This window comes from Triticum aestivum, chromosome 7D (assembly GCF_018294505.1).
Source record: "Triticum aestivum cultivar Chinese Spring chromosome 7D, IWGSC CS RefSeq v2.1, whole genome shotgun sequence".
NCBI lineage: Eukaryota > Viridiplantae > Streptophyta > Magnoliopsida > Poales > Poaceae > Triticum > Triticum aestivum.
This window is the reverse complement of record NC_057814.1, coordinates 598,952,810-598,978,615: the sequence shown is the minus strand read 5'-3', so window position 1 is coordinate 598,978,615 and position 25,806 is coordinate 598,952,810. Positions and strand designations below refer to the sequence as shown.

General features: G+C 45.9%; 1 protein-coding gene across 1 annotated transcript in view; it reads left to right on the top strand.

Annotated features, from left to right (window-relative positions):
• The window catches only part of LOC123171377 (uncharacterized), a 90,933-nt gene that overhangs the window by 61,849 nt on the left and 3,278 nt on the right, over positions 1 to 25,806 (top strand). The window contains exons 4-5 of the mRNA XM_044588905.1: positions 24,146 to 24,619; positions 25,181 to 25,320. Of these exons, the coding sequence (XP_044444840.1) occupies positions 24,146 to 24,619; positions 25,181 to 25,320 (614 nt within the window). The remainder of the gene's footprint in view (positions 1 to 24,145; positions 24,620 to 25,180; positions 25,321 to 25,806) is intronic.

Below are 25,806 nucleotides of genomic sequence, written 5' to 3'. Positions count from 1 at the left end.
ATATTATTGTGGGCAAACCGTTTACGTTCCCGAGCTGGGCGATGTGGTAATAACCGAGGAGCATATAATGCAGGTTGGAATGCTCAAGATCACCGTTGGACAACTCCTCGATATCGAGCCCATATCTCCGCTTAGAGAGGAGGAAATAAAACAGAAATATGTCCGGGGCCAACTTTTGGTCGAGCCCGAGGAAGTCAAGAACCTCCCAACGAGAATGTATGAATTGCATGATTGGTACATGAAAATTACCAAGATTTCCAATCGAGAGTCCCTCATGGTGCAAGTCGAGGAAGATCATTACTTCAATAAGAAAGCTCTGTCCGTTGAGTATTTAGAACTATTTCAGTTATTCAATCAAGATGCACTCGACAAATCTATCGTCAGTTGCTATTGTCTGTAAGTGATTTCTTTCTGTAATTATTTAAGTCTCAAGCTAGCTCTAGTGCTCATTGATTGATCATTAATTACCTGTAATTATATATCCTCACTATATATTCTTTTCTATGGTATTATGCAGGATGAAGATGTATGAAATGAAAAAAGTTGGACACTTTGGCATTGGGTTCATTGACCCAAATACCGTTAATGAATACACATGGAAATTGGAATGGTGTAGACAAGATGTAGAGAAATGCATGGTAGAGTTCTTGAAGCGCCTCAATAGCAATGAAGATATACTACTTCCTTACAACTTCGAGTGAGTCACACTGTCTTGTACTACAAACTAGCAGTGTCACCCGCGCATTTGCGCGGCTAGAATAACCCTTCTTGATTATTCATGCTAATCATGTATGTGATGCTTTGTATCATCCTGAATTTCATATGTTGTCATTACTTAGACGAATCATCCACTATTAATTGTATATATCATTTATTTTAAAGTATATCTTCTCATGAATTTCATATGGAGTGAAAATAATATCAGCCAATTGTAGTTTATTTCTTATTAAGAACCACAATTTCGTACCTAAAGTATGCTTATATTCTAAACTATACTTGTAGTCTTTATCATACCAACCTCGAGTTGTATCTGCTATGGATTTTCATAAACATCTTGGTTCAACTACAGTTCTACAGCATTTTAATCTCAACATCCGTGCAAAATATATTTCATCATATGTCGTCGAACTTGGTGATTTCTTCTCGAATTGTGTTAATATAAGCTCTAAGTAATCAGAGTCGGCTGCAGCGTAAAAAAATTGAATTGCGAGCCACCACGATATGCAGATATATATATTTCAACCTAATGGTGTACATTCTTTTTCCTACTGATCGATTTATACTATATTATAATTGAGTAGTCACCACAAAAATAAACTGATGATTATATGCGTGAATTTGATTATGGCTTTGGCATGTGTGATGGGTCCTTACGAACATATTACTTTCTTTTTGTCTTAGCCTCCAAACGGACTATGCTTTCATTCGATTTGATCCATTTTAATAATCTTTCATGGGGTCAATTTTTACTCTTGTTACTAATGCACATAATTCACTCATTCTAGTGCAGTGGTTATATGTCATCTTTATCATCCTATGGGCTGACTTCTTACCATAGAGTCATAGACTAATTATTCTTAACTTCCTACAGTCCATCCACGTCCTATTGCATTTGGCGATGACATAATCTATTTGAAGAATTGATGCATAGTGTGGTCAGTTCATGTGATCTCTACATTGCCATGATGTTGTCAGTTTGTTTTGCTAATATGGAATCTTAACCACTCGCTTGCTAAGTTTTTTGGGAGAAAAACATTGTGATGAATATGGATATATCTTTTTTTTCTTAAAAAGGGGGGATAATCCATGCCCTCTGATTTGGGTGATGCACACAGGCAAGGGCATATATCATTGAAGTAGATTCTTATTCTCTACAAAGAACCTCCTGCCTTGAAATACAGGCAATCCGTATTCGATAGTGGAATGTTTCTCTTGTGTGTATACTTTGGCTAAATTATTAGAATTATCTATGCTTTTTTAACTTGCTTCTTTTTCTTATATGTTTCTCTCTAGCCGTAAGGAAAACCTTGATCTTTTAGACTTGCTTGTGGGTCAAAATGATAATAATTGGGTTTTACACCATGCGGGGCATAAGCTTTCTTTGATTACCACCCGTATGAACCAAATCATCATATTTGTTTTCAAGGACATGGTCTTCCAAAGCACAAGGATTCAACAAAGATGCTCGAGACCCATGCAATGACCTCTAGACTTTGACCTTGTCATACATCCATAAGTCCTCCACAAAACAACCTAGCTAGCCACCATCAAAGCAAAAAATTATATGGAAACTCAAGTCTAGAGTCGATTGGTTTGATTAAAAAATAACGGATGCAATCCGCGGTGGCGAGTCAGGTGGAGCATGAGTGTCATGCTCACACTTGTGTTTTCTGACTTTGGTCGTCATCTATCCGAACAACTTAATGGTATTCCGACATCAACGCTTTTTTATATGGAAACTCAAGTCCAGAGTCGATTCTGATGCAATCTGCATAGTGAGTTAGGTGGTTCATGAGTGTCATACTCACGCTTGTATTTGCTGACTTTGGTCGTCATCTATCCGAACAACTTAATGGTCTTCCGACATCGTCGCTTCTCAGATTGATCTTGCCGTATTGGACTCGTCGATATCGCCAAGCTAGGCCCGTCTTGTAAGAACTTGTTACTTCCGTGTCAATGGCAAGGGGACAACCTGGTTTGAAATCGCAATAAGGACTTGTTTTGGACCCTGCCACTGACTCGCTATTATTCTGCCGGGTGGACTCGTTGGAAACCTTGCCGCGTACTCGGGGCGACTTTGTGTGTTCATCAACTTCTTGCCGATGCGAGATCGATCGTGGTGGTCGCTCGAACTCATCTAAGACAATTCTTTGGAAGTATCTATGCTGGCGTTCATAGGGTTGTCGCCATGCCAAGATCCCCTCAATGGTCATTGTGCATGGTTGTTGCAGCTGCACGCGCGCTTCTGTAGTTGTTTGGAAGCCACAACGGTCACCTTATTTATCCCTCATGCACAACATGCAAAACGTGATTGCTGAGATAATATTGCCACCATGGTTATCATCTGAGCGAAGCAGCATGACGGCTTTTCTAGGAGACTGGGACAGAGATAGTTTTTCTCAAGGCGAATGTGGATCCATGGATATCATACGATTTTGATTCGCTGGGCGTTGTACGATTTTGATTCCCTGGGCGTCGTATGATTTCATTCAATGGACCTCTGGCGTGTATTCTTTTGTACGCTTGGCCTCCGGATATGTAACGTTTAGAGTCCGCATCCTTCTCAACTTCCATATACTCGTACGTGTAGTCACGTGAAATAAATCAATTGTATAGTAATCTTTCCTAAAAAATAATGAATAGTTTCCATTGTCCATGTGCTGCTCTAGGCCGTATTGTATAGGAATTGATCTTTCAATCATTTTTTTCCTTTTGCAAGGATTCTGATTGTTCGTATTGCTTCGGAATCGATCTCCCAATTATTATTTTCCTTTTGCAAGGATTCTGATTGTACTGAGATCGTTTTTTTTTCTTTTTTGTTTTCTATGGCGTGGGCATGTTTCAGAGGATTTTTCTCTTCTATACAATGCATGTGTACGTACGTGCATGACCTGGTCTCCTAGGCAATTAGGAGTACATCCGGATTATAGCGTAACTTTTCTGTTGCTACTTTTTATCAATATGGACTAATGCATATTTCCCTTCACGCAGCTTATCCTTATGTGCATATAGCGTGACAATATGGGAGTTCAATACTATTGCCACATATATTTTATGATGTTACGTAAAAACCTTTAAATCTCAGCCGTTATTATTCTAATCAAACGGTGTAAGAAATATTAGCATATGTGGATGAACGTGATGGCTTATTTGACTCTTGTTTTAATTATATAATAATAGATAGATTCTGTTTTTACTTACTAGTTAGATGTTAATAAGTGTATAGAGTTTAGGGTTATAGTTGATTAGTGTTATGCACATGACCGCTTAATTTATACATGCAAACGTATGCGCATGCAGCTTCCACTGGATCTTGTTAGACATTAAATTGACGAAGGAAAAGTTGAAGTACTGGACTCACTACTTAAAAAAGATAGTGACTACAACATCGTGAAGGGGATAGTCGACAGGTTATTTCAATCATTATTAACTATATCTCGGCCTATTTAGTTCGTCATTTCCTGGTATGAACTATTTTTAATAACCCCTTTATTAATTTTCTTTGCCGGCGGGCAGGGCTTGGGCGAAGTACATCAAGGTGACTCCAGGAAAATGGCGACAAAAACTATGTTGGTATCGACCCAAGGTAAGTAATTAAGTAGTACTAGCTAGCTCGCTACCATCTCTTTAATTCTTGTTTCAATACCATTAATTAATTAACATGCTTGATTAATTATTATCTGATTAAATTCTATTCTCGTAAAGGCCCTGAAGCAGGCGCCGGGGACTGAAGTGTGTGCATACTATGTTTGCAAGAACATTCGCATGATGGCGTCCGAAAGGAGCAGATCTGATAGACAGGACGGGGTACGTTTGCCAGAACACTATTCACAAATCTTACATGATTGTCGATATCTAGTCACACAATTAATACACATGCATATTGATCTCCTTCTTAACAGTTCAAAGAGGTGCGGGACCAGCTCCTACCAGAGGAGCACATACGAGCACTTCAAGAGGAAATAGCGGGATTTTTGCTCGACCAGGTCATAGATCCCAAAGAAGAATACTATTACCCGCTACCGTCCCATGAACCACTTGTCATCGTGCTCCGAAGGCACCAAGGTAACATGTAGGAAAAATTGTATATATATACATGTGTATGTGTGAATAATTAATGGTGGTTGTGAGACATTCGATTATATATATATAACCAAAACCTCCCCAAACATTTAGTACCGGTTGGTTCTACCAACCGATACTAATGGTCTACCAGCACCCGGGCCTGGCTCGTGCCACGTGATGGCACTTTAGCGCCGGTTCGTGCCGAACCGGTAGTAAAGGGGGGGCTTTAGTCTCCACTCTTTAGTGCGGGTTGCAGAACCGGTACTAAAGGCCCTTACGAACCGGCGCTAAAGCCCGGTTCTGCACTAGTGATGACTGAGGAAAAAATGAAAGGCTGAGTAAGCCTTTTGTTGGAATATGCAAATGAGTATAAAATATGAGAATTTAGAAACACGCATTTCTGAGTGGACGAGTTTGCACAACCTACACAATAATTAAATTCAAAAGTGTGTTTTGCTTCTTGACATAGAAATTGGGATGGCTACACAGATGATGGGTATATAAAGACCAAATATTTAAAAAAATACTATTATTCCTGTAAATAATAACACTAATTAATCAAGAAACTATGTCCTAGCTGAAATTCAAATTGGTCTATCTTTATGGTAGTTTTTTATAAGTTAATGGTATAGATTTACAATATATTTGAATATTTTTTGCACATGTCACTTTAAATGCTATCACATTGTTACCATGATTCAAAATGTTTCTTCCACATGCCACTCCATAATACTAATAACATACAATATTTTTCAATACCAAAATCCATACTACGGAGGCCAAACAAAATATAAAAATTTAATAACATACAAGAATCTAGCCGCGCAAATGCGCGGGTTACTTCGCTAGTTTTGCAAAAAGTTCAACATTTTGTCACATTCTAACTTTTCTAGGGAATTTTTGCAACACCCGTAAACTTTCTGTTTTCAAACAGCAACATATAGACTTGCAAAATAAGCATAGTAAAGGCTATCATTGCCACTTTTATTGAAATAAAAGATGCAAAACATTATTCTAAATAACAGGAAGCAATTACTAACAAAATAAATTAAGGCTACAAGCAAAACGCATATCATGTGACGAATGAAAACATAGCTCTAAGTGAGGTTACCGATATTGTTGATGACGAAAGAGGGGATGCCTTCCGGGGCATCCCCAAGCTTAGTTGCTTGGATCTTCCTTGGATATTACCTTGGGGGTGCCTTGGGCATCCCCAAGCTTAGGGTCCTGTCATTCCTTATTCTCCTAATATCGACATCTCACCCAAAACTTGAAAACTTCAATCACACAAAACTTAACGGAACTTCGTGAGATGGGTTAGTATGATAAAGACAAATCATTCACTTTGGTACTGTCAAAGAAAAGATTCATAATTGTTCTCACACAATGCCTACTGTAGCACATCATTTCTACAATTTATATTGAGCAATATAAGCCATAGAAACTAGAAAACAAGCAACCTATGCATTGAAAACAGAATCTGTCAAAAAACAGAACAGTACGTAAAGATCTGAATTAAGGTCATACTTCTGTAACTCCAAAACTTCTGAAAAATTAGGACAACTTAGACAATTTGTATACCAAATAACTGTAAACATTTCAAAAAAATTCCACGTTCTAGTAAAAGATAAGAATTTCTGGACTGGACGCAAAAGTTTCTGTTTTTGCACAGAATCAAGTCAACTATCATCCACACTATCTCAAAGGCTTTACTTGGCACTTTATTGAAGCAAAAGCAATAAAACATGATTACTACAGTAGTATAACCATGTGAACACACATAAACAGTAGGGTTAAATGTTGGGTTGTCTCCCAAGAAGTGCTTTTCTTTAATGCCTTTTAGCTAGGCATGATGATTCCAATGATGCTCACAGAAAAATAGTAATTTAAACATGAAAAAGAGCATCATGAATAACATGGCAAGCACATTTAAGCCTAACATACTTCCTATGTGTCGGTGAGAACGACACCTATGGAATCACTGGGATCCCTTCTACGGTCGGCGGGCGCGGGGTTGTGCAAAGAGCATGTCCAGGAGCCAGCACACGGATCGTTTACCCAGGTTCGGGCCGCGAGGATGCGTAAAACCCTAGTCCTGCTTTGGTGGATGTATTGAGTGTTCTTGAGTTCTTGAGCTAGCTACAAGGTGCAACTTGCCCAAAAGAGCCGAATCCCTCTCCTGGTCGCCTCGGGCCTCCTTTTATAGACAAAAGGGGTTGCCACAGTGGCACACAGGAGGTGCAAAGGTCTACAGTTGATGAGCCTATTCTTTGGGACCGTCGGACAAACGCATTTAATGCACTGCCGACGTGTCCCCCTCGCTTTATCGGGGACGGCAAGGAAGCACGTCCCAGCTGTCGCCGCCTCGCCTGGCTTCGACACGCGTCCTAGCTGACGAGGGGTCGTGGCGCCACGTTGGCTGGCTGCTGGGCTGGCTCGGTGGCGGAGCCTCCACGTAAGGTTGCATGCCACCACGCAGGTGCTTGTTGAGTCGGTGTAGAGGCCGCCCGTCGCCACGCAGGTGCCTGCTCAACTGGTTGAGCTAGCAGCTGCTTGGGGACGGCGGTGGAGTCTTGGCTAGCGTGGGCCTGGTAGTGGCCCCGTTGATGCCTTCGGCAAGGGTCTTTCCAGGGGCCCGGCAAGGGTCTTATCATGGCGTTGCATTCGTCCCCGGCAAGGCGCTTGTCGGGGGTCTTGTGGATTTCCTCGGCTAGGATCCTGCCAAGGGTCGTCGTCTTCTGGTCCTCATCTGATCTTGTGTATTTATGGTCTTGACGAAGATCTGCATGCCACCACAGAGGCACCTCCCGAGCCTTGGTTCCAATGTAGTTGGTGGCATTGGGACCCATGGGCTCAAGGGTGGCTCGCTCTGCTGGTGTTGGGCAAGTTGCCCCGGCAAAGCTCTTGCCGGGGCTGCGGAGGCCGCCCCAGCAAGGGCCTTGCCGGGGGGCTCCACCTCGCCCCTTTGCTCTCTTGCGTTTCTGGCCTTGGCGTTGCCTTGGCTGTCTTGTGCTTTAGCTTCTCTCTGGCTTCCCTCCACTGCCCTGCTAAGTGTGGCCACGGGTGTGGCTTTGACTGCCCGTGCACAAGTAAAGGGGTCAAAAGGAGAGCCCCTACTTTTGTACACCGACAGGAGCCCCCGGGCCTGAGCCACACATAAGCGCGACGCGTTGTTGGGCTAGGCCCAGAACGGTGCGCGGGCAGGTGGGGCGGATATTCACCGCAGTAACTTCTTCGTCTGCTGCGCTCCCCCACGACCCGCGTTGAACGCGCGACGTGGAGGGTCGTGCACGACGTGGGGGTCATGCGTGGGGCGGTTCCCGCAAGCATGCGTCACATCACAGTAAAGAGGCGGCTCGCACCTTCCCCATAAAAAAAATAGGAAGGCGCAGAGGTGCGGCTCATTTACTGAGTGGACTCGGGTCGCGGTCTTCAAGGCGCCCGCGCCCCACGATCACGGGGTGGGGAACGGTCGCCTCACCCGTCCCCTCGATCCTGCTCGCTCGCCACGCGTCCCTCATGCAGGTGGAAGGCGGTGTGTCGGGGAAACGACACCTATGGGATCACAAGAATCCCTACTACGGTTGTCGGGGTGCAGGGTTGCGAGAAGAGCGGGATTAGTAACTAGCACAAGGATCCAGGTTCGGGCCGCGAGGATGCGTAAAACCCTAGTCCTGCTTTGGTAGGTGTATTTCAGAGAGTTCTTGAGCTCTCGAACTAGCTGTGGTGAGTGCGTGGTTCGAAAGAGCCGAATCCTTCTCCAGTATGCCATGGGCCTCCTTTTATAGTCGAAAGGGGCTGCCACAGTGGCACACAGGAGGTGGAAAGGCGCACAGTGCTATGAGATTATCGCTCGTATTACAGGACAAGCCGCATTTAATGCGTAGCTTAGATGCCCCCTTGCTTTATCAGGGACGGGGGCGAGGCCCCTCCCGTCCGTCGCCACTCCTCCTCGCTTCGACACGCGCCCTGGCCAGTGAGGCATGCGGTGCCATGTAGGCAGACAGGCAGCTGAGGTGGCGCGGTGGTGGAGCCTTCACGAAGATCTGCATGCCGCCACGCAGGCGCTTGACGAGTTGGCCCGAGAGCTGCATGTTGCCACGCAGGTGCCTGCTCAGCTAGTTGAGCTGGCAGCTGCATGCGAACGGCGATGGAAACTTGGTTGGCGCGGGCCTGGCGGTGGCCCTGCTGCCGTCCTTGGTGAGGGCTTTGCCGGGTGCCCCGGCAAGGGTCTTGCCATGTGGCCCGGCAAGGGTCTTGCCGTGGCGCGCTGTCGTCCCCGGCAAGGACCTTGCAGGGGGTCTCGTGGCTTTCCTCGGCAAGGATCTTGCCGAGGATCGTCGTCTTCTAATCCTCATCTGATCTTGGGTGTTCCTTGTCTTCACAAAGATCTGCATGCCACCATGGAGGTGCCTCCCGAGCCCTGGCCCAACGTGATGTTGCAGACCATGGGCTCAAGGGTGGCTCGCTCTGTTGGTGTGGGGCGAGCTGCCCCGGCAAGGGTCTTGCCGGGGGAACCTGCTTCGTCCCTCTGCTCTTTGTGGTCTTGGCCTTGGTGTTGCTCTGGTTATCTTGGGCTTTGGTCTTACCTTGGCTCACCTCCCCTGTTCTGCTTGGTGTGACCGTGTGCGCGGCTCCGACTGCCCATGCAGAGGTAAAGGGGTATAAAAGTGCGCCCCTCCTTTTCTACACCGACAGGAGACCCCGGGCCTGGGCCACACATAAGCGCGACACATTGTTGGGCCAGGCCCAAAACGGTGCACGAGCAGGCGGGGCGGTTTTTACCGCGGTAAAACTTTTTGCGCGCTGCGCTTCCCACGACCCGCGCGCGCGGCGCGGCGTGGCGTGGAAGGGTGCGCGTGACGTGGGCGGCATGCATGGGGCGGTTTCCACACGCATGCGTCACATCGCAGTAAAGAGGCGGCTCGCGCCTTCCCCGTAAAAAGAGGGAGGCGTGGAGGCGCGGCTCATTTACTGAATGGGGCCAGGTCGCGGTCTTCAAGGCGTCCATACCCCACGATCACGGGGTGGGGAGAGGTCGCTTCACCCATCCCCTCGGTTCTGCACGTCCGCCACACGTCCTTCATGCGCCTGTGGTGGCAAGCGGTGGAGGCGGGAAACCGGGCCGTCGCTGGTTGGGGCAGCGGGTCGGTCCCGATTCCCTGCGCCTCTGGTGGCTGGATTGGCCGAGCGGGGCGGCCGAGCCCCGACCCCGCCCCTTTATAAAGAGGGGGGAGGGGGGATGGCGTCCCGCACCCTTCTGTCATCTATCTCCTCTCGCTTCTGCTTCTTCCTTCCACTCGCCATGGAGAAGGGGAATCCTGGTCCCTCGACGGTGGCGGCGAGGGTCGCCCCTCGACAGCGCGTCCCTCCTCCTCCTGAGCCTGCGGTGCTGGAACCGGCCGCGAGGGGAAGGGGGAGGGGGCGAGGCCGTGGGCGAGGCCGGGGCAGAGGTCGTAGTGCTCGGGCAAGAGGAGGACAGGGTGGCGCCCGGCTTCGCCCCCGCCAATGATGCCTTTTCCAATGGAAGGCCATGTTGGAGACCAGCCCCGCGAGTTCTTCATCAGGCTGCGCCGGCCTCCGCGTCGCCGTCTTCGTCTTCCCGCCCCGTTTGCTCGGGAGATGGAGCGTGACCCGCCCCAATCCCTCAGATTGCACATGAGGGGTTGTGGGAATGGGGGCACGCGGGTCGACATCGACTTCCCGGCTCCTCGGGTCATGTACCTCCATCGTGGATGGAAGACGTTCGCTCGCATCCACAGCCTGACGGCGGGGCTCGTCCTCTACTTCAAATTAATGGAGGACGGCCTGCTCTCCATCAAGGTCTTTGGAGACTTCGGGACTCGCCTGAAGTGCTGCGTGGAGAGCTCCTCCGACGGAGATTCCGACGATGGAAGCTCTTCCTCGAGCGAGAGTGATGAGGAGGACAGCGGGGCAGATGACAGGGACGAGTCCGACTAGGCGTCGGACGCCCCACTCCTGGGCGGGTGCGGCAGCAGCATCTGCACCTGGCCGCTCCTTCGACAGAGTTTTGCCGGGGGTGGGGCCAGCTCCTTGAACTTCTCGGGGCCGTCTCCTTGGGAGGCTGGCGTTGGGAGGTTGCGGAAGAGGAAGAGGGCAGGCGGCAAGGCCATCAACTAGGTGCACGCGGGCACCAACACCTTCGTCGCATACTGCCGGTCCTGCCGCCTCGTCTTCCAGCTCCTTTCCCGGCACCGCCATCACCGGCGCACCCGTGGGCGGCCACCGAGGTGCTCTCTTGGTGCTTTCTGCTGCTCGTAGCTCGCCTAGGCGCCCCTTTTTCCCTCTCGCCTCCTTGACCCGCCTCCTGAGGAGAGGGACAAGAAAGGGATCACGGGCATCTTATCTCTTTTTAATCTGTATAAGCCTTCGGGCCTTGTTAAATTTCAAGCTTGTAATCCCCCTTGTTCATGTTTTTCATTCCATACGGACTGTACCTGTGTGGGATGCTTTTAATGAAAAAGGGTTGTTTTCCGGGTTTTTCGTTCGCGGGCAGACCCCGCGACAAGGAGCGAATCTTTGTTACAAATTAGGATAAACGTTCTCACCTGGCAACAGGCCTTGCCGTCCCCCCACTTCGCTCGACCATTCTCGCGCCCTTGGCGGAGGGAGAGATGAAGCGAGCTTAGGCTCCTCGTTCTACTTCCTTGCCACCGCAACTACAACCAAATCCGGGCCCAGGAGATAATCCTTGGGTATAGAAAAGGGGAGCACGGTAGCCTAGAAATAAAACGAGGTTTCATACATCCCAGTTCCGTCCGAAATGCATGATAGGGGATGAAAGACTTATCTGGATCTGCAGCCCCCGGCAACCTTGTCTTGCCGCGGTTGGATCTTTGTGCTTGCAGTGTTGGGGAACGTAGCAGAAATTCAAAATTTTCTACGCATCACCAAGATCAATCTATGGAGTAATCTAGCAACAAGGGGAAGGGGAGTGCATCTACATACCATTGTAGATCGCGATGCGGAAGCGTTGCAAGAACGCGGATGAAGGAGTCGTACTCGTAGCGACTCAGATCGCGGTTGATTCTGATCTAAGCACGAAGAACGGTGCCTCCGCGTTCAACACACGTGCAGCCCGGTGACGTCTCCCACGCCTTGATCCAGCAAGGAGAGAGGGAGAGGTTGGGAAGACTTCGTCCAGTAGCAGCACGACGGCGTGGTGGTGATGGAGGAGCGTGGCAATCCTGCAGGGCTTCGCCAAGCACCGCGGGAGAGGAGGAGGGAGAGGGGTAGGGCTGCGCCAAAAGAGAGGTGTTCTCGTGTGTATGGCAGCCCCAAAACCTCCAGTATATATAGGGGAGGGGGAGGGGCTGCGCCCCCATCTAGGGTTCCCCCCCCCAAGGGGTGCGGCCAGCCCTAGATGGGACTTGGGGCGGCCAAGGGGGGAAGAGAGGGGGCGCCCCACTAGATGGGCCTTAGGCCCATCTGAGCCTAGGGTTTCCCCCTTCCCCCCCTTCCTGCGCCCTGGGCCTCTTGTGGGAGGCGCACCAGCCCACCTAGGGGCTGGTCCCTTCCCACACTTGGCCCACGCAGCCCTCTGGGGCTGGTGGCCCCACCTGGTGGACCCCCGGGACCCTCCCGGTGGTCCCGGTACATTACCGATAGCACCCGAAACTTTTCCGGTGACCAAAACAGGACTTCCCATATATAAATCTTTACCTCCGGACCATTCCGGAACTCCTCGTGACGTCCGGGATCTCATCCGGGACTCCGAACAACATTCGGTAACCACGTATATCTATTCCCTATAACCCTAGCGTCATCGAACCTTAAGTGTGTAGACCCTACGGGTTCGGGAACCATGCAGACATGACCAAGACGTTCTCCGGTCAATAACCAACACTGGGATCTGGATACCCATGTTGGCTCCCACATGTTCCACGATGATCTCATCGGATGAACCACGATGTCGGGGATTCAATCAATCCCGTATTCAATTCCCTTTGTCTATCGGTATGTTACTTGCCCGAGATTCGATCGTCGGTATCCCGATACCTTGTTCAATCTCGTTACCGGCAAGTCTCTTTACTCGTTCTGTAACACATCATCCCGTGATCAACTCCTTGGTCACATTGTGCACATTATGATGATGTCCTATCGAGTGGGCCCAGAGATACCTTTCCGTTTACACGGAGTGACAAATCCCAGTCTCGATTCGTGCCAACCCAACAGACACTTTCGGAGATACCTGTAGTGCACCTTTATAGCCACCCAGTTACGTTGTGACGTTTGGTACACCCAAAGCATTCCTACGGTATCCGGGAGTTGCACAATCTCATGGTCTAAGGAAATGATACTTGACATTAGAAAAGCTCTGAGCAAACGAACTACACGATCTTGTGCTAGGCTTAGGATTGGGTCTTGTCCATCACATCATTCTCATAATGATGTGATCCCGTTATCAACGACATCCAATGTCCATGGTCAGGAAAACCGTAACCATCTATTGATCAACGAGCTAGTCAACTAGAGGCTTACTAGGGACATGGTGTTGTCTATGTATCCACACATGTATCTGAGTTTCCTATCAATACAATTCTAGCATGGATAATAAATGAATATCATGAACAAGGAAATATAATAATAACCAATTTATTATTGCCTCTAGGGCATATTTCCAACAGTCTCGCACTTGCACTAGAGTCAATAATCTAGTTCACATCACCATGTGATTAACACTCACAGGTCACATCACCATGTGACCAACATCCAAAGAGTTTACTAGAGTCAACAATCTAGTTCACATCACTATGTGATTAACACTCAATGAGTTCTGGTTTGATCATGTTATGCTTGTGAGAGAGGTTATTAGTCAACGGGTCTGAACCTTTCAGATCCGTGTGTGCTTTACGAATATCTATGTCACCTTGTGGATGCTACCACGCGCTATTTGGAGCCATTTCAAATAATTGCTCTACTATACGAATCCGGTTTACTACTCAGAGTCACCCGGATTAGTGTCAAAGTTCGCATCGACGTAACCCTTTACGACGAACTCCTTTTCACCTCCATAATCGAGAAAATTCCTTAGTCCACTACATACTAAGGATAAGTTCGACCGCTGTCATGTGATCCATTCCCGGATCACTATTGTACTCCTTGACCAACTCATGGCAAAGCACACTTCATGTGCGGTACACAGCATAGCATACTGTAGAGCCTACGTCTAAAGCATAGGGGACGACCTTCGTCCTTTCTCTCTCTCTTCTGCTGTGGTCAGGTCTTGAGTCTTACTCAATACTCACACCTTGTAACACAGCCAAGAACTCCTTCTTTGCTGATCTATTTTTGAACTCTTTCAAAATCATGTCAAGGTGTGCGTTCTTTGAAAATATCATCAGGCGTCTTGATCTATCTCTATAGATCTTGATGCCCAATATGTAAGCAGCTTTATCCAGGTCTTCCTTTGAAAAACTCCTTTCAAACAACCCTTTATGCTTTCCAGAAATTTTACATCATTTCGGATCAACAATATGTCATTCACATATACTTATCAGAAATGTTGTAGCGCTCCCACTCACTTTATTGTAAATACAAGTTTCTAACAAACTTGTATAAACCCAAAAACTTTGATCACTCCATCAAAGCATATATTCTGACTCCGAGATGCTTGCTCTAACCCATGGAAGGATCACTGGAGCTAGCATACCTTTTAGCATCCTTAGGATCGACAAAACCTTTCTCATTGTATCACATACAACCTTTCCTTACGAAAACTGGTAAGGAAACTTGTTTTGACATCCATCTGCCTGATTTCATAAATGCAGCCAATGCTAACATGATTCCGACGGACTTAAGCATCGCTACGGATGAGAAAATCTCATCGTAGTCAACTCCTTGAACTTGTGAAAATACTATTTGCCACAAGTCGAGCTTCATAGACGGTAACATTACTGTCCACGTCCGTCTTCTTCTTAAAGATCCATTTATCTCAATGGCTTGCCGATCATCGGGCAAGTTCACCAAAGTCCATGCTTTGTTCTGATACATGGATCCTATCTCGGATTTCATGGCTTCTAACCATTTGTCGGAATATGGGTCCACCATCGCTTCTCCATAGCTCGTAGGTTCATTGTTGTCTAGCAACATGACTTCCCAGACAGGATCACGTACCACTCTGAAGTAGTACGCATCCTCGTCGTCCTACGAGGTTTGGTAGTGACTTGATCCGAAGTTTCATGATCACTATCATAAGCTTCCACTTCAGTTGGTGTAGGTGCCACAGGAACAACTTCCTGTGCCCTGCTACACACTAGTTGAAGTGACGGTTCAATAACCTTATCAAGTCTCCACCATCCTCCCACTCAATTCTTTCGAGAGAAACTTTTCCTCGAGAAAGGACTTGTTTCTAGAAGCAATCACTTTTGCTTCCAGATCTGAAATAGGAGGTATACCCAACTGTTTTGGGTATTCTATGAAGATGCATTTATCCGCTTTGGGCTCGAGCTTATTAGCCTGAAACTTTTTCACATAAGCATCGCAGCCCCAAACTTTTAAGAAACGACAACTTAGGTTTCTCTAAACGGTGTCGTCTCAACGGAATTGCGTGGTGCCCTATTAAAGTGGATGCGGTTGTCTCTAATGCCTAACCCATAAACGATAGTGGTAATTCGATAAGAGACATCATGGTATGCACCATATCCAATAGGGTGCAGTTATGATGTTCGGACACACCATCACACTATGGTGCTCCAAGCGGTATTAGTCGTGAAACAATTTCCACAATTTCTTAATTTTGTGCCAAACTCATAACTCAGATATCTCTATGATCATATCATAGACATTTTATCCTCTTGTCACGATGATCTTCAACTTCACTCTGAAATTATTTGAACCTTTCAATAATTCAGACTTGTGTTTCATCAAGTAAATACACTCAGCATCTACTCAAATCATCTGTGATGTAAGAACATAACGATATCCACTGCATGCCTCAGCACTCATTGGACTGCATACATCAAAATGTATTACTTCCAACAAGTTGCTCTCTTGTTCCATCTTACTAAAAACGAGGCCTTTCAGTCATCTTGCCCATGTGGTATGATTTGCATGTCTCAAGTGATTCAAAATCAAGTGAGTCCAAACGATCCATCTGCATGGAGTTTCTTCATGCATATATACCAATAGACATGGTTTGCATGTCTCAATCCTTTCAAAAATGAGTGAGTCCAAAGATCCATCTACATGGAGCTTCTTCATGCGTTCTATACCAATATGACTCAAATGGCAGTGCCACAAGTATGTGGTACTATCATTACTATTTTATATCTTTTGGCACGAACATGTGTATCACTGCGATCGAGATTCATTTTAGGTGCAAGACCATTGAAGGTATTATTCAAATAAACAGAGTAACCATTATTCTCCTTAAATGAATAACCGTATCGCGATAAACATAATCCAATCATGTTTATGCTCAACGCAAACACCAATCTTGATGGTAGAGGGAGCATGCGATGCTTGATCACATCAACCTTGGAAACACTTCCAACACACATCGTCATCTCACCTTTAGCTAGTCTCCATTTATTCCGCAGCTTTTATTTCGAGTTACTAACACTTAGCAACCGAACCGGTATCTAATACCCTGGTGCTGCTAGGAGTACTAGTAAAGTACACATTCATATAATGTATATCCAATATACTTATGTCGACCTTGCCTGCCTTCTCATCTACCAAGTATCTAGGGTAGTACTGCTTTAGTGACCGTTCCCCTCATTACAGAAGCACTTAGTCTCGGGTTTGGGTTCAACCTTGGGATTCTTTACTAGAGCAGCAAATGATTTGCTTTTTCATGAAGTATCCCTTTTGCCCTTGCCCTTCTAGAAACTAGTGGTTTTACCAACCATCAACAATTGATGCTCCTTCTTGATTTCTACATTCGCGGTGTCAAACATCGCGAGTTGCTCAAGGATCATCATCTATCCCTGATATGTTATAGTTCATCACGAAGCTCTAATAGCTTGGTGGCAGTGACTATGGAGAACCATCACTATCTCATCTGGAAGATTAACTCCCACTCGATTCAAGCGATTGTGGTACTCAGACAATCTGAGCACATGCTCAACGATTGAGCTTTTCTCCCTTAGTTTGCAGGCTTAAGAAACTTGTCAGAGGTCTCATAGCTCTTAACGTGGGCACTAGTCTGAAATCCCAATTTCACTCTTCGGAACATCTCATATGTTCTGCGACGTTTCAAAAACGTCTTTGGTGCCACAATTCTAAACCGTTAGCATTACGCACTGAACTATCACGTAGTCATAAAAACGTGTATGTCAGATGTCTCGCAACATCTACAGACGACGCTGAGGTTCAGCACACCGAGCGGTGCATTAAGGACATAAGCCTTCTGTGCAGCAATGAGGACAATCCTCAGTTTACGGACCCAGTCCGCATAATTGCTACTACCAACTTTCAACTAAATTTTCTCTAGGAACATATCTTAAACAGTAGAACTAAAGCGTATGACATAATTTGCAAAGACCTTTTGACTATGTTCATGATAATGAACTTCATCTGATTATTTAATGAACTCCCACTCAGATAGACATCCCTCTAGTCATCTAAGTGATACATGATCCGAGTCAAACTAGGCCGTGTCCGATCATCACGTGAGACGGACTAGTCATCAACGGTGAACATCTCCATGTTGATCGTATCTGCTATACGACTCATGTTCGACCTTTCGATCTCTTGTGTTCCGAGGCCATGTCTGTACATGCTAGGCTCGTCAAGTCAACCTAAGTGTTTCGCATGTGTTCCGAGGCCATGTCTGTACATGCTAGGCTCGTCAACACCCGTTGTATTCGAACGTTAGAATCTATCACACCCGATCATCACGTGGTGCTTCGAAACAACGAACCTTCGCAACGGTGCACAGTTAGGGGGAACACGTCTCTTGAAATTTTTAGTGAGGGATCATCTTATTTATGCTACCGTCGTTCTAAGCAAATAAGATGTAAACATAACAAACATCACATGCAAATCATAAAGTGACGTGATATGGCCAATATCATCTTGCGCCTTTGATCTCCATCTTTGAGGCGTGGCATGATCACCTTCGTCACCGGCATGACACCATGATCTCCATCATCATGATCTCCATCATCGTGTCTTCATGAAGTTGTCTCGCCAACTATTACTTCTACTACTATGGCTAATGGTTAGCAATAAAGTAAAGTAATTACATGGCGTTTTCATTGACACGCAGGTCATACAATAAATTAAGACAACTCCTATGGCTCCTGCCGGTTGTCATACTCATCGACATCCAAGTCGTGATTCCTATTACAAGAACATGATCAATCTCATACATCACATATATCATTCATCACATCCTTTTGGCCATATCACATCACATAGCATACCCTGCAAAAACAAGTTAGACGTCCTCTAATTGTTGTTGCATGTTTTACGTGGCTGCTATGGGATTCTAGCAAGAACGTTTCTTACCTACGCAAAAGCCACAACGTGATATGCCAATTTCTATTTACCCTTCATAAGGACCCTTTTCATCGAATCCGATCCGACTAAAGTGGGAGAGACAGACACCCGCTAGCCACCTTATGCAACTAGTGCATGTCAGTCGATGGAACCTGTCTCACGTAAGTGTACGTGTAAGGTCGGTCCGGGACACTTCATCCCACAATGCCGCCGAATCAAGATAAGACTAGTAACGGCAAGTAAATTGACAAAATCGATGCCCACAACTACTTTGTGTTCTACTCGTGCATAGAAACTACGCATAGACCTAGCTCATGATGCCACTGTTGGGGAACGTAGCAGAAATTCAAAATTTTCTACGCATCACCAAGATCAATCTATGGAGTAATCTAGCAACGAGGGGAAGGGGAGTCATCTACATACCATTGTAGATCGCGATGCGGAAGTGTTGCAAGAACGCGGATGAAGGAGTCGTACTCGTAGCGATTCAGATCGCGGTTGATTCCGATCTAAGCACCGAAGAACGGTGCCTCCGCGTTCAACACACGTGCAGCCCGGTGACGTCTCCCACGCCTTGATCCAACAAGGAGAGAGGGAGAGGTTGGGAAGACTCCGTCCAGCAGCAGCACGACGGCGTGGTCGTGATGGAGGAGCGTGGCAATCCTGCAGGGCTTCGCCAAGCACCGCGGGAGAGGAGGAGGGAGAGGGGTAGGGCTACGCCAAAAGAGAGGTGTTCTCGTGTGTATGGCAGCCCCAAAACCTCAAGTATATATAGGGGAGAGGGAGGGGCTACGCCCCCATCTAGGGTTCCCCCCCCCCAAGGGGTGCGGCCAGCCCTAGATGGGACTTGGGGGCGGCCAAGGGGGGAAGAGAGGGGGGCGCCCCACTAGATGAGCCTTAGGCCCATCTGAGCCTAGGGTTTCCCCCTTCCCCCCCTTCCTGCGCCCTGGGCCTCTTGTGGGAGGCGCACCAGCCCACCTAGGGGCTGGTCCCTTCCCACACTTGGCCCACGCAGCCCTCTGGGGCTGGTGGCCCCACCTGGTGGACCCCCGGGACCCTCCCGGTGGTCCCGGTACATTACCGATAGCACCCGAAACTTTTCCGGTGACCAAAACAGGACTTCCCATATATAAATCTTTACCTCCGGACCATTCCGGAACTCCTCGTGACATCCGGGATCTCATCTGGGACTCCGAACAACATTCGGTAACCACGTATATCTATTCCCTATAACCCTAGCGTCATCGAACCTTAAGTGTGTAGACCCTACGGGTTCGGGAACCATGCAGACATGACCGAGACGTTCTCCGGTCAATAACCAACAGCGGGATCTGGATACCCATGTTGGCTCCCACATGTTCCACGATGATCTCATCGGATGAACCACGATGTCGGGGATTCAATCAATCCCGTATTCAATTCCCTTTGTCTATCGGTATGTTACTTGCCCGAGATTCGATCGTCGATATCCCGATACCTTGTTCAATCTCGTTACCGGCAAGTCTCTTTACTCGTTCCGTAACACATCATCCCGTGATCAACTCCTTGGCCACATTGTGCACATTATGATGATGTCCTACCGAGTGGGCCCAGAGATACCTTTCCGTTTACACGGAGTGACAAATCCCAGTCTCGATTCGTGCCAACCCAACAGACACTTTCGGAGATACCTGTAGTGCACCTTTATAGCCACCCAGTTACGTTGTGACGTTTGGTACACCCAAAGCATTCCTACGGTATCCGGGAGTTGCACAATCTCATGGTCTAAGGAAATGATACTTGACATTAGAAAAGCTCTGAGCAAACGAACTACACGATCTTGTGCTAGGCTTAGGATTGGGTCTTGTCCATCACATCATTCTCCTAATGATGTGATCCCGTTATCAACGACATCCAATGTCCATGGTCAGGAAACCGTAACCATCTATTGATCAACGAGCTAGTCAACTAGAGGCTTACTAGGGACATGGTGTTGTCTATGTATCCACACATGTATCTGAGTTTCCTATCAATACAATTCTAGCATGGATAATAAACGAATATCATGAACAAGGAAATATAATAATAACCAATTTATTATTGCCTCTAGGGCATATTTCCAACATGCAGCCCCCGGCAACTCTGGTTCGCCGGGGTCGGGACGCCAGTCCGTTTCCTTTCTCCCAAGTAGCTCAGCAGAAGTGCTCATGTGCCCTGCGAACCAAAGGAGGACAGAAAAGAAACAGATAGACGTGCACTCGACCTCTAAGCTAGGGGTTAGTCGCCGCTGAGCACTATCAACCCTAACCAAGCACTACAAGAAATATGTCAACTAGTGACCTTCTGTCAGTGACCCTGGAAGAATTGGTCATAGATCTACGACCATTTGAGACCAATTGGTCAAAAGCTGCTCGGGGGGCTCCAAACCCTCAACTATATCGACTATTTTGGCCATAAAGGTCATAATTTCCTTACACGAAATGGTCATAAAGCAGATAACACTGATCCGCTGCCTTATTTCTAGCTGATCACGACCAATATAGATGGTCATAACCTTGTAAATTGTGGTGGATTGCTATGACTAGGCGCCACCTCATCAGTTTTGCCTATGTGTCATGTCCATGTGTCAATTTTTGCCCTAGGTTGTGAAGCAACCTATATTTCTGTCATTCCCAAAATTCCCAAAAAAAATTGGGCATTATTTACTATCCAAATCATTGCCTCATGACAATATTCAACTCCATTTTCCTGGTAAATCTTCCTCGGCAAATTTCCAAAGTTTTTTATTCAACTCGAACTGTTGTGAAGGAAGTACTAGCTAGGCATATCCTAATGAGCTGAATTTTTGCCACAGCTTCTATATTTCCAAGTCATAGCTCTCCACAAAATTTGAGCCCCATCTAACAATACATGTGAGTGTGGCTTCAACATTCATATTTCTGTCCAGTGTGGTACATTGCAAAGCAAGTGACACCTAGGCTCCTCCATTTGAGCTGCAAATTTTCCAAGATAGTGTCCTTAGTAGATGATCATCCTCGGCCAAAACTCAGGCCCATTGGCCATGTGCATTTCCCGTACCACTAATCAAACACTTGGGTGCTAATTCATGTTTGAGCATTGTTCGGTCTCGTCGTGAGATTATTCTGTTGTTATTTTCTTCCAAGCATCTACCTGGGGAGTGCCAAACCTACTAGACATGCCTAGGCTTCCTAGAACGCATGGCAACGCCATGGTCACGCGGTGACCACACGGCGGGCATGCGAGTCTACGCGCTTTGGAGTTGGGGCTCTGGACCACCGTCCAAACCTCAACGTATCACCACCAAACCATGTATTTATGGTTAAATAGATACCTATATACCTAGAAATGATTTTTGGAGAAAATAAAGTGCAAACTATAAGGCAGCTGCAGTTCAAGTTTGACCCGCTTCCTACTGAATCGGCGGAAATTTGTCTTTTTCACCAGAGGTGGATAAAAACTTTTTACACCCAAACATTTTGTGAATTGTGCATTAAACATGGCCTTGTATTTTATAAAATTGATTTGGTCCATTTTTGCAACAATTATTTGGTAGTTCCTTCACAAAAAAACCTCATTTCGGGCACTCAAAAAATGGAAAATGAATTTTCCGTGCAAAGAAAATGAAAACTCCCTTAGGCAACATTGTTTGGAATTCCAAGATGCACCCTTGTGCACAATATGAGATCATTTGAACAAACTATTCCATGAATGTGGCCATAAGATTGATCATTTGGCTTGAAAGCCATGAATCTTCACGCATGATAACTCATTTCTGAGAACACTTTTTTAAGATAATTGTCATATTAGAATTTTATTATTTTTCCTGGAAACTTGGTCACATATGATGACACAATGCGAAGGTTTTCCAATTTTTTGTTTTTTTTTGAATTTTTTATGCCCGTTTCAAAATGCGGTCAAAACGGCGGGCTTGACCGTTCCTAGCTAGTTATTGAATCTTGGAAACCTTTTGATGTTTCTCTGATTAAATAGATAGTTATGTACCAAGAAATGATTTTTGGAAAAAATAAAGAGCAAACTATGAGGCAGCTACAGTTCAAATTTGACCCGCTTCCAACTAAATCGGTGGAAATTTGTCTTTTTCACCTGAGGTGGATCAAGGCTTTTGACACCCAACCATTGTGTCAATTGTACATTAAACATGGCCTAGTATTTTATAAAATTGATTTTGTCCATTTTAACAACAATTATTTGGTAGTTCCTTCACAAAAAAACCCTCATTTTGGGCACTCGAAAAATGGAAAATGAATTTTCCATCCAAAGAAAATGAAAACTACCTTAGGCAACATTGTTTGCCATTCCAATATGCACCCTTGTGCACAATATTAGATCATTTAAACAAACTATGCCATGAATGTGGCCATAAGATTGAGCATTTGGGTTGAAAGCCATGAATCTTCACACATGATAGGTCATTTCTGAGAGCACTTTTCTAAAATAATTGTCATAATACAAGTTTATTATTTTTCCCAGTAACTTAGTCACATATAATGACACAATGCGAAGGTTTTCCAATTTTTTGATTTTTCTTTGAATTTTTTATGCACGTTTCAAACTGCGGTGAAAACGGCGGCTTGACCGTTCCTAGCTAGTTGTTGAATCTTGGAAACCTTTTGATGTTTCTCTGATTAAATAGATAGTTATGTACCAAGAAATGATTTTTGGAAAAAATAAAGAGCAAACTATGAGGCAGCTACAGTTCAAATTTGACCCGCTTCCTATTGAATCGGCGGAAATTTGTCCTTTTCACCAGAGGTGGATCAAGGCTTTTGACACCCGACCATTATGTCAATTGTGCATTAAACATGGCCTAGTATTTTATAAAATTGATTTGGTCCATTTTTACAACAATTATTTGGTAGTTCCTTCACAAAAAAAACCCTCATTTCGGGCACTCAAAAAATGGAAAATGAATTTTCCGTCCAAAGAAAATGAAAACTTCCTTAGGCAACATTGTTTGCCATTCCAATACGCACCCTTGTGCACAATATTAGATCATTTAAACAAACTATGCCATGAATGTGGCCATAAGATTGAGCATTTGGGTTGGAAGCCATGAATCTTCACACATGATAGGCCATTTCTGAGAGCACTTTTCTAAAATAATTGTCATAATACAAGTTTATTATTTTTCCCGGAAACTTAGTCACATATAATGACACAATGCGAAGGTTTTCCAATTTTTTGATTTCTTTTTGAATTTTTTATGCACGTTTCAAACTGCGGTCAAAACGGCGGGAACGACTGTTCCTAGCTAGTGGTTAAATCTTGGAATTTTTTTGGTGTTTCTCTGATTAAATAGATACTTAAGTACCTAGAAATGGTTTTTGGAAAAAATAAAAAGCAAACTATGAGGCAGCTGCAGTTCAAATTTGACCCAGTTCCAACTGAATCGGTGGAAATTTGTCTTTTTCATGAGAGGTGGATCAAACCTTTTGACACCCAACCATTTGGTCAATTGTGCATTAAATATGTCCTAGTATATTAGAAAATAGATTTGGTACAATTTTGCAACAAATGTATGGTAGGTCCTTCACAAAAAAACTCACTTTGGGCACTCGAAAAATGGGAAATGAATTTTTCGTGGATAGAAAATAAAAACTTCCTTAGGCAACACTGTTTGCCATTACAAAATGCACCCCTGTGTATAATATGAGATCATTTTTTGAATTTTTCATATGAAAAATTAGAAAAAAACTAAAGGAAAAACATATTTACACGTGCTCTATTCTCATTGGTGGAATTAGCTGTCACACGGATCGATGACATGGCCCCATCCATCCATCCATCTCTCCATCCCACGTCCATCCATCCATCTATCTTCAGAAAAAAGAAAAAAGAAAAGAAAAAGGGTAACCCCCACCCCCACCCGCAGCCCGACCAACCAAACCCTAACTCCTCCCATCGCACTCCTCCTTCCTCATCTCCTCGCAGCCGCCACCTCCTCCCCGTCCTGCAGCGGCGCGTCCCGCCACCTCCTCCTCTCCGTCCCGCCACCACCTCCTCCTTCCTCGACGCGTCCCACAACGGCGCCCACCGCGTCGCCTGCCGGCCGCCCTCGCGGGTGGCTGCGTCCGCCAGCCCCACCGGCGACCTGCTACCCCATCGCTGGCTTCTCCCTCACCCCTCTCTAACCCTAGCTTCCCGTCGCCGGCGGCGGTGCCCTCATTCCCTCGCGTTGCGGCCGCGGGAGATCCTCTCTAAGGTTCAGACCAAGCCCGCTGATGGAGCTGCAGCCGCCGGAGGGGCCGACGCGTCGGATGCGACCGCCCCGGCCGCCCCCGCCGAGGACCTCAAGATCTGGGATGCGCGTCGGATGCGCTTCCCCAACCACGACAACGATGACGCCGTGAGTTGAGCCCTATACTGTACTATAGCTGCTAGAGTAAGTTATTCTTTTAAGCTGGATCTGTGCAAGGTTGCAACGTTGGTTCTATATTTTCGTTGATGGAGTAGATGAATTATTTGTATAGCTGTAGATGCTGAGTAGATGATCTGGTGTACATTTTGTGGTCTGGAAACAAATTACTAAGCAAGGTGAAGCCCTGAGCTTGACTTCATCGCTGTGCTCTGTGTATATTTATTTACTGCTATAACATGGATATATATTCAGCTTTAATGTTAGTTGTAGCGCTAGCACGTCCATATGTGCAAGAAAAGGGTTAAGACAGAACTATGCTTGCTAGTACTATCTCTCTAAAACATGTGCAATTTGAATCCCAACAATCCAACCTGGTAGGGGCAGATTTTGCCTTGTTAGAGTTGTATTGCGATTTAATTTAGTGCTACATGGTTTTAGATTTCTTTGTTAACTTGAGCAGGAAAACTAAGTAAGATGCGTATTTGACACATGGTATCGGCCGGGACAGAATGGCTTCTGATGTGTTGTGCTTATGTATTATGCTTGCAGCTGCCGACCTCTTCCTGGGCTTCGCAACCAACTTCCAGCAGGTCTACGCGCCGGCGCAGTGCGACGTTTACTGCAGCAACTGCGTCACCCAGGCCGTGCAGCACATCGCGGTCGAGTGCGGCGGCGCCCCCTCCGGCCAGGTCTACCTCGACAAGTGCTACATTACCTACAGCTACTACCCCCACTATTTCATGAATGGTTCATTACAGTAGTTCTTTCTGCAGTAATTTCAGTGTTTCATAGATTAAGATTACAGATGTATGTTCATGAATAATGAGTAGTTTCAGTTATTTCCCAACTTGAAAGAAACTGGAATAGGCAGTAGTAGGACAATGAGTCATCCTGCACTAGTAGAAGTACATGAACAAGTAGTATTATACGAGTCAGTGTAATACCTATGGTGTTGATTTTGAAATTTGATGCTCTCTAATGTTCCTATATTTCCATTGATCAGAAATCTTTGCTATAAGTTTCTTCGAATTAAGCACTTCTCCATTCTCAGTACACCAGGAGAAACACGTAATAGTTTTCATGATTGTTCACGTGCCCTTTGGAATCTGTTATTCCTTTAATGATTGCCCATGTTATTATTATATCTTATATTAAAGGGAACTGTCCTTTTAACA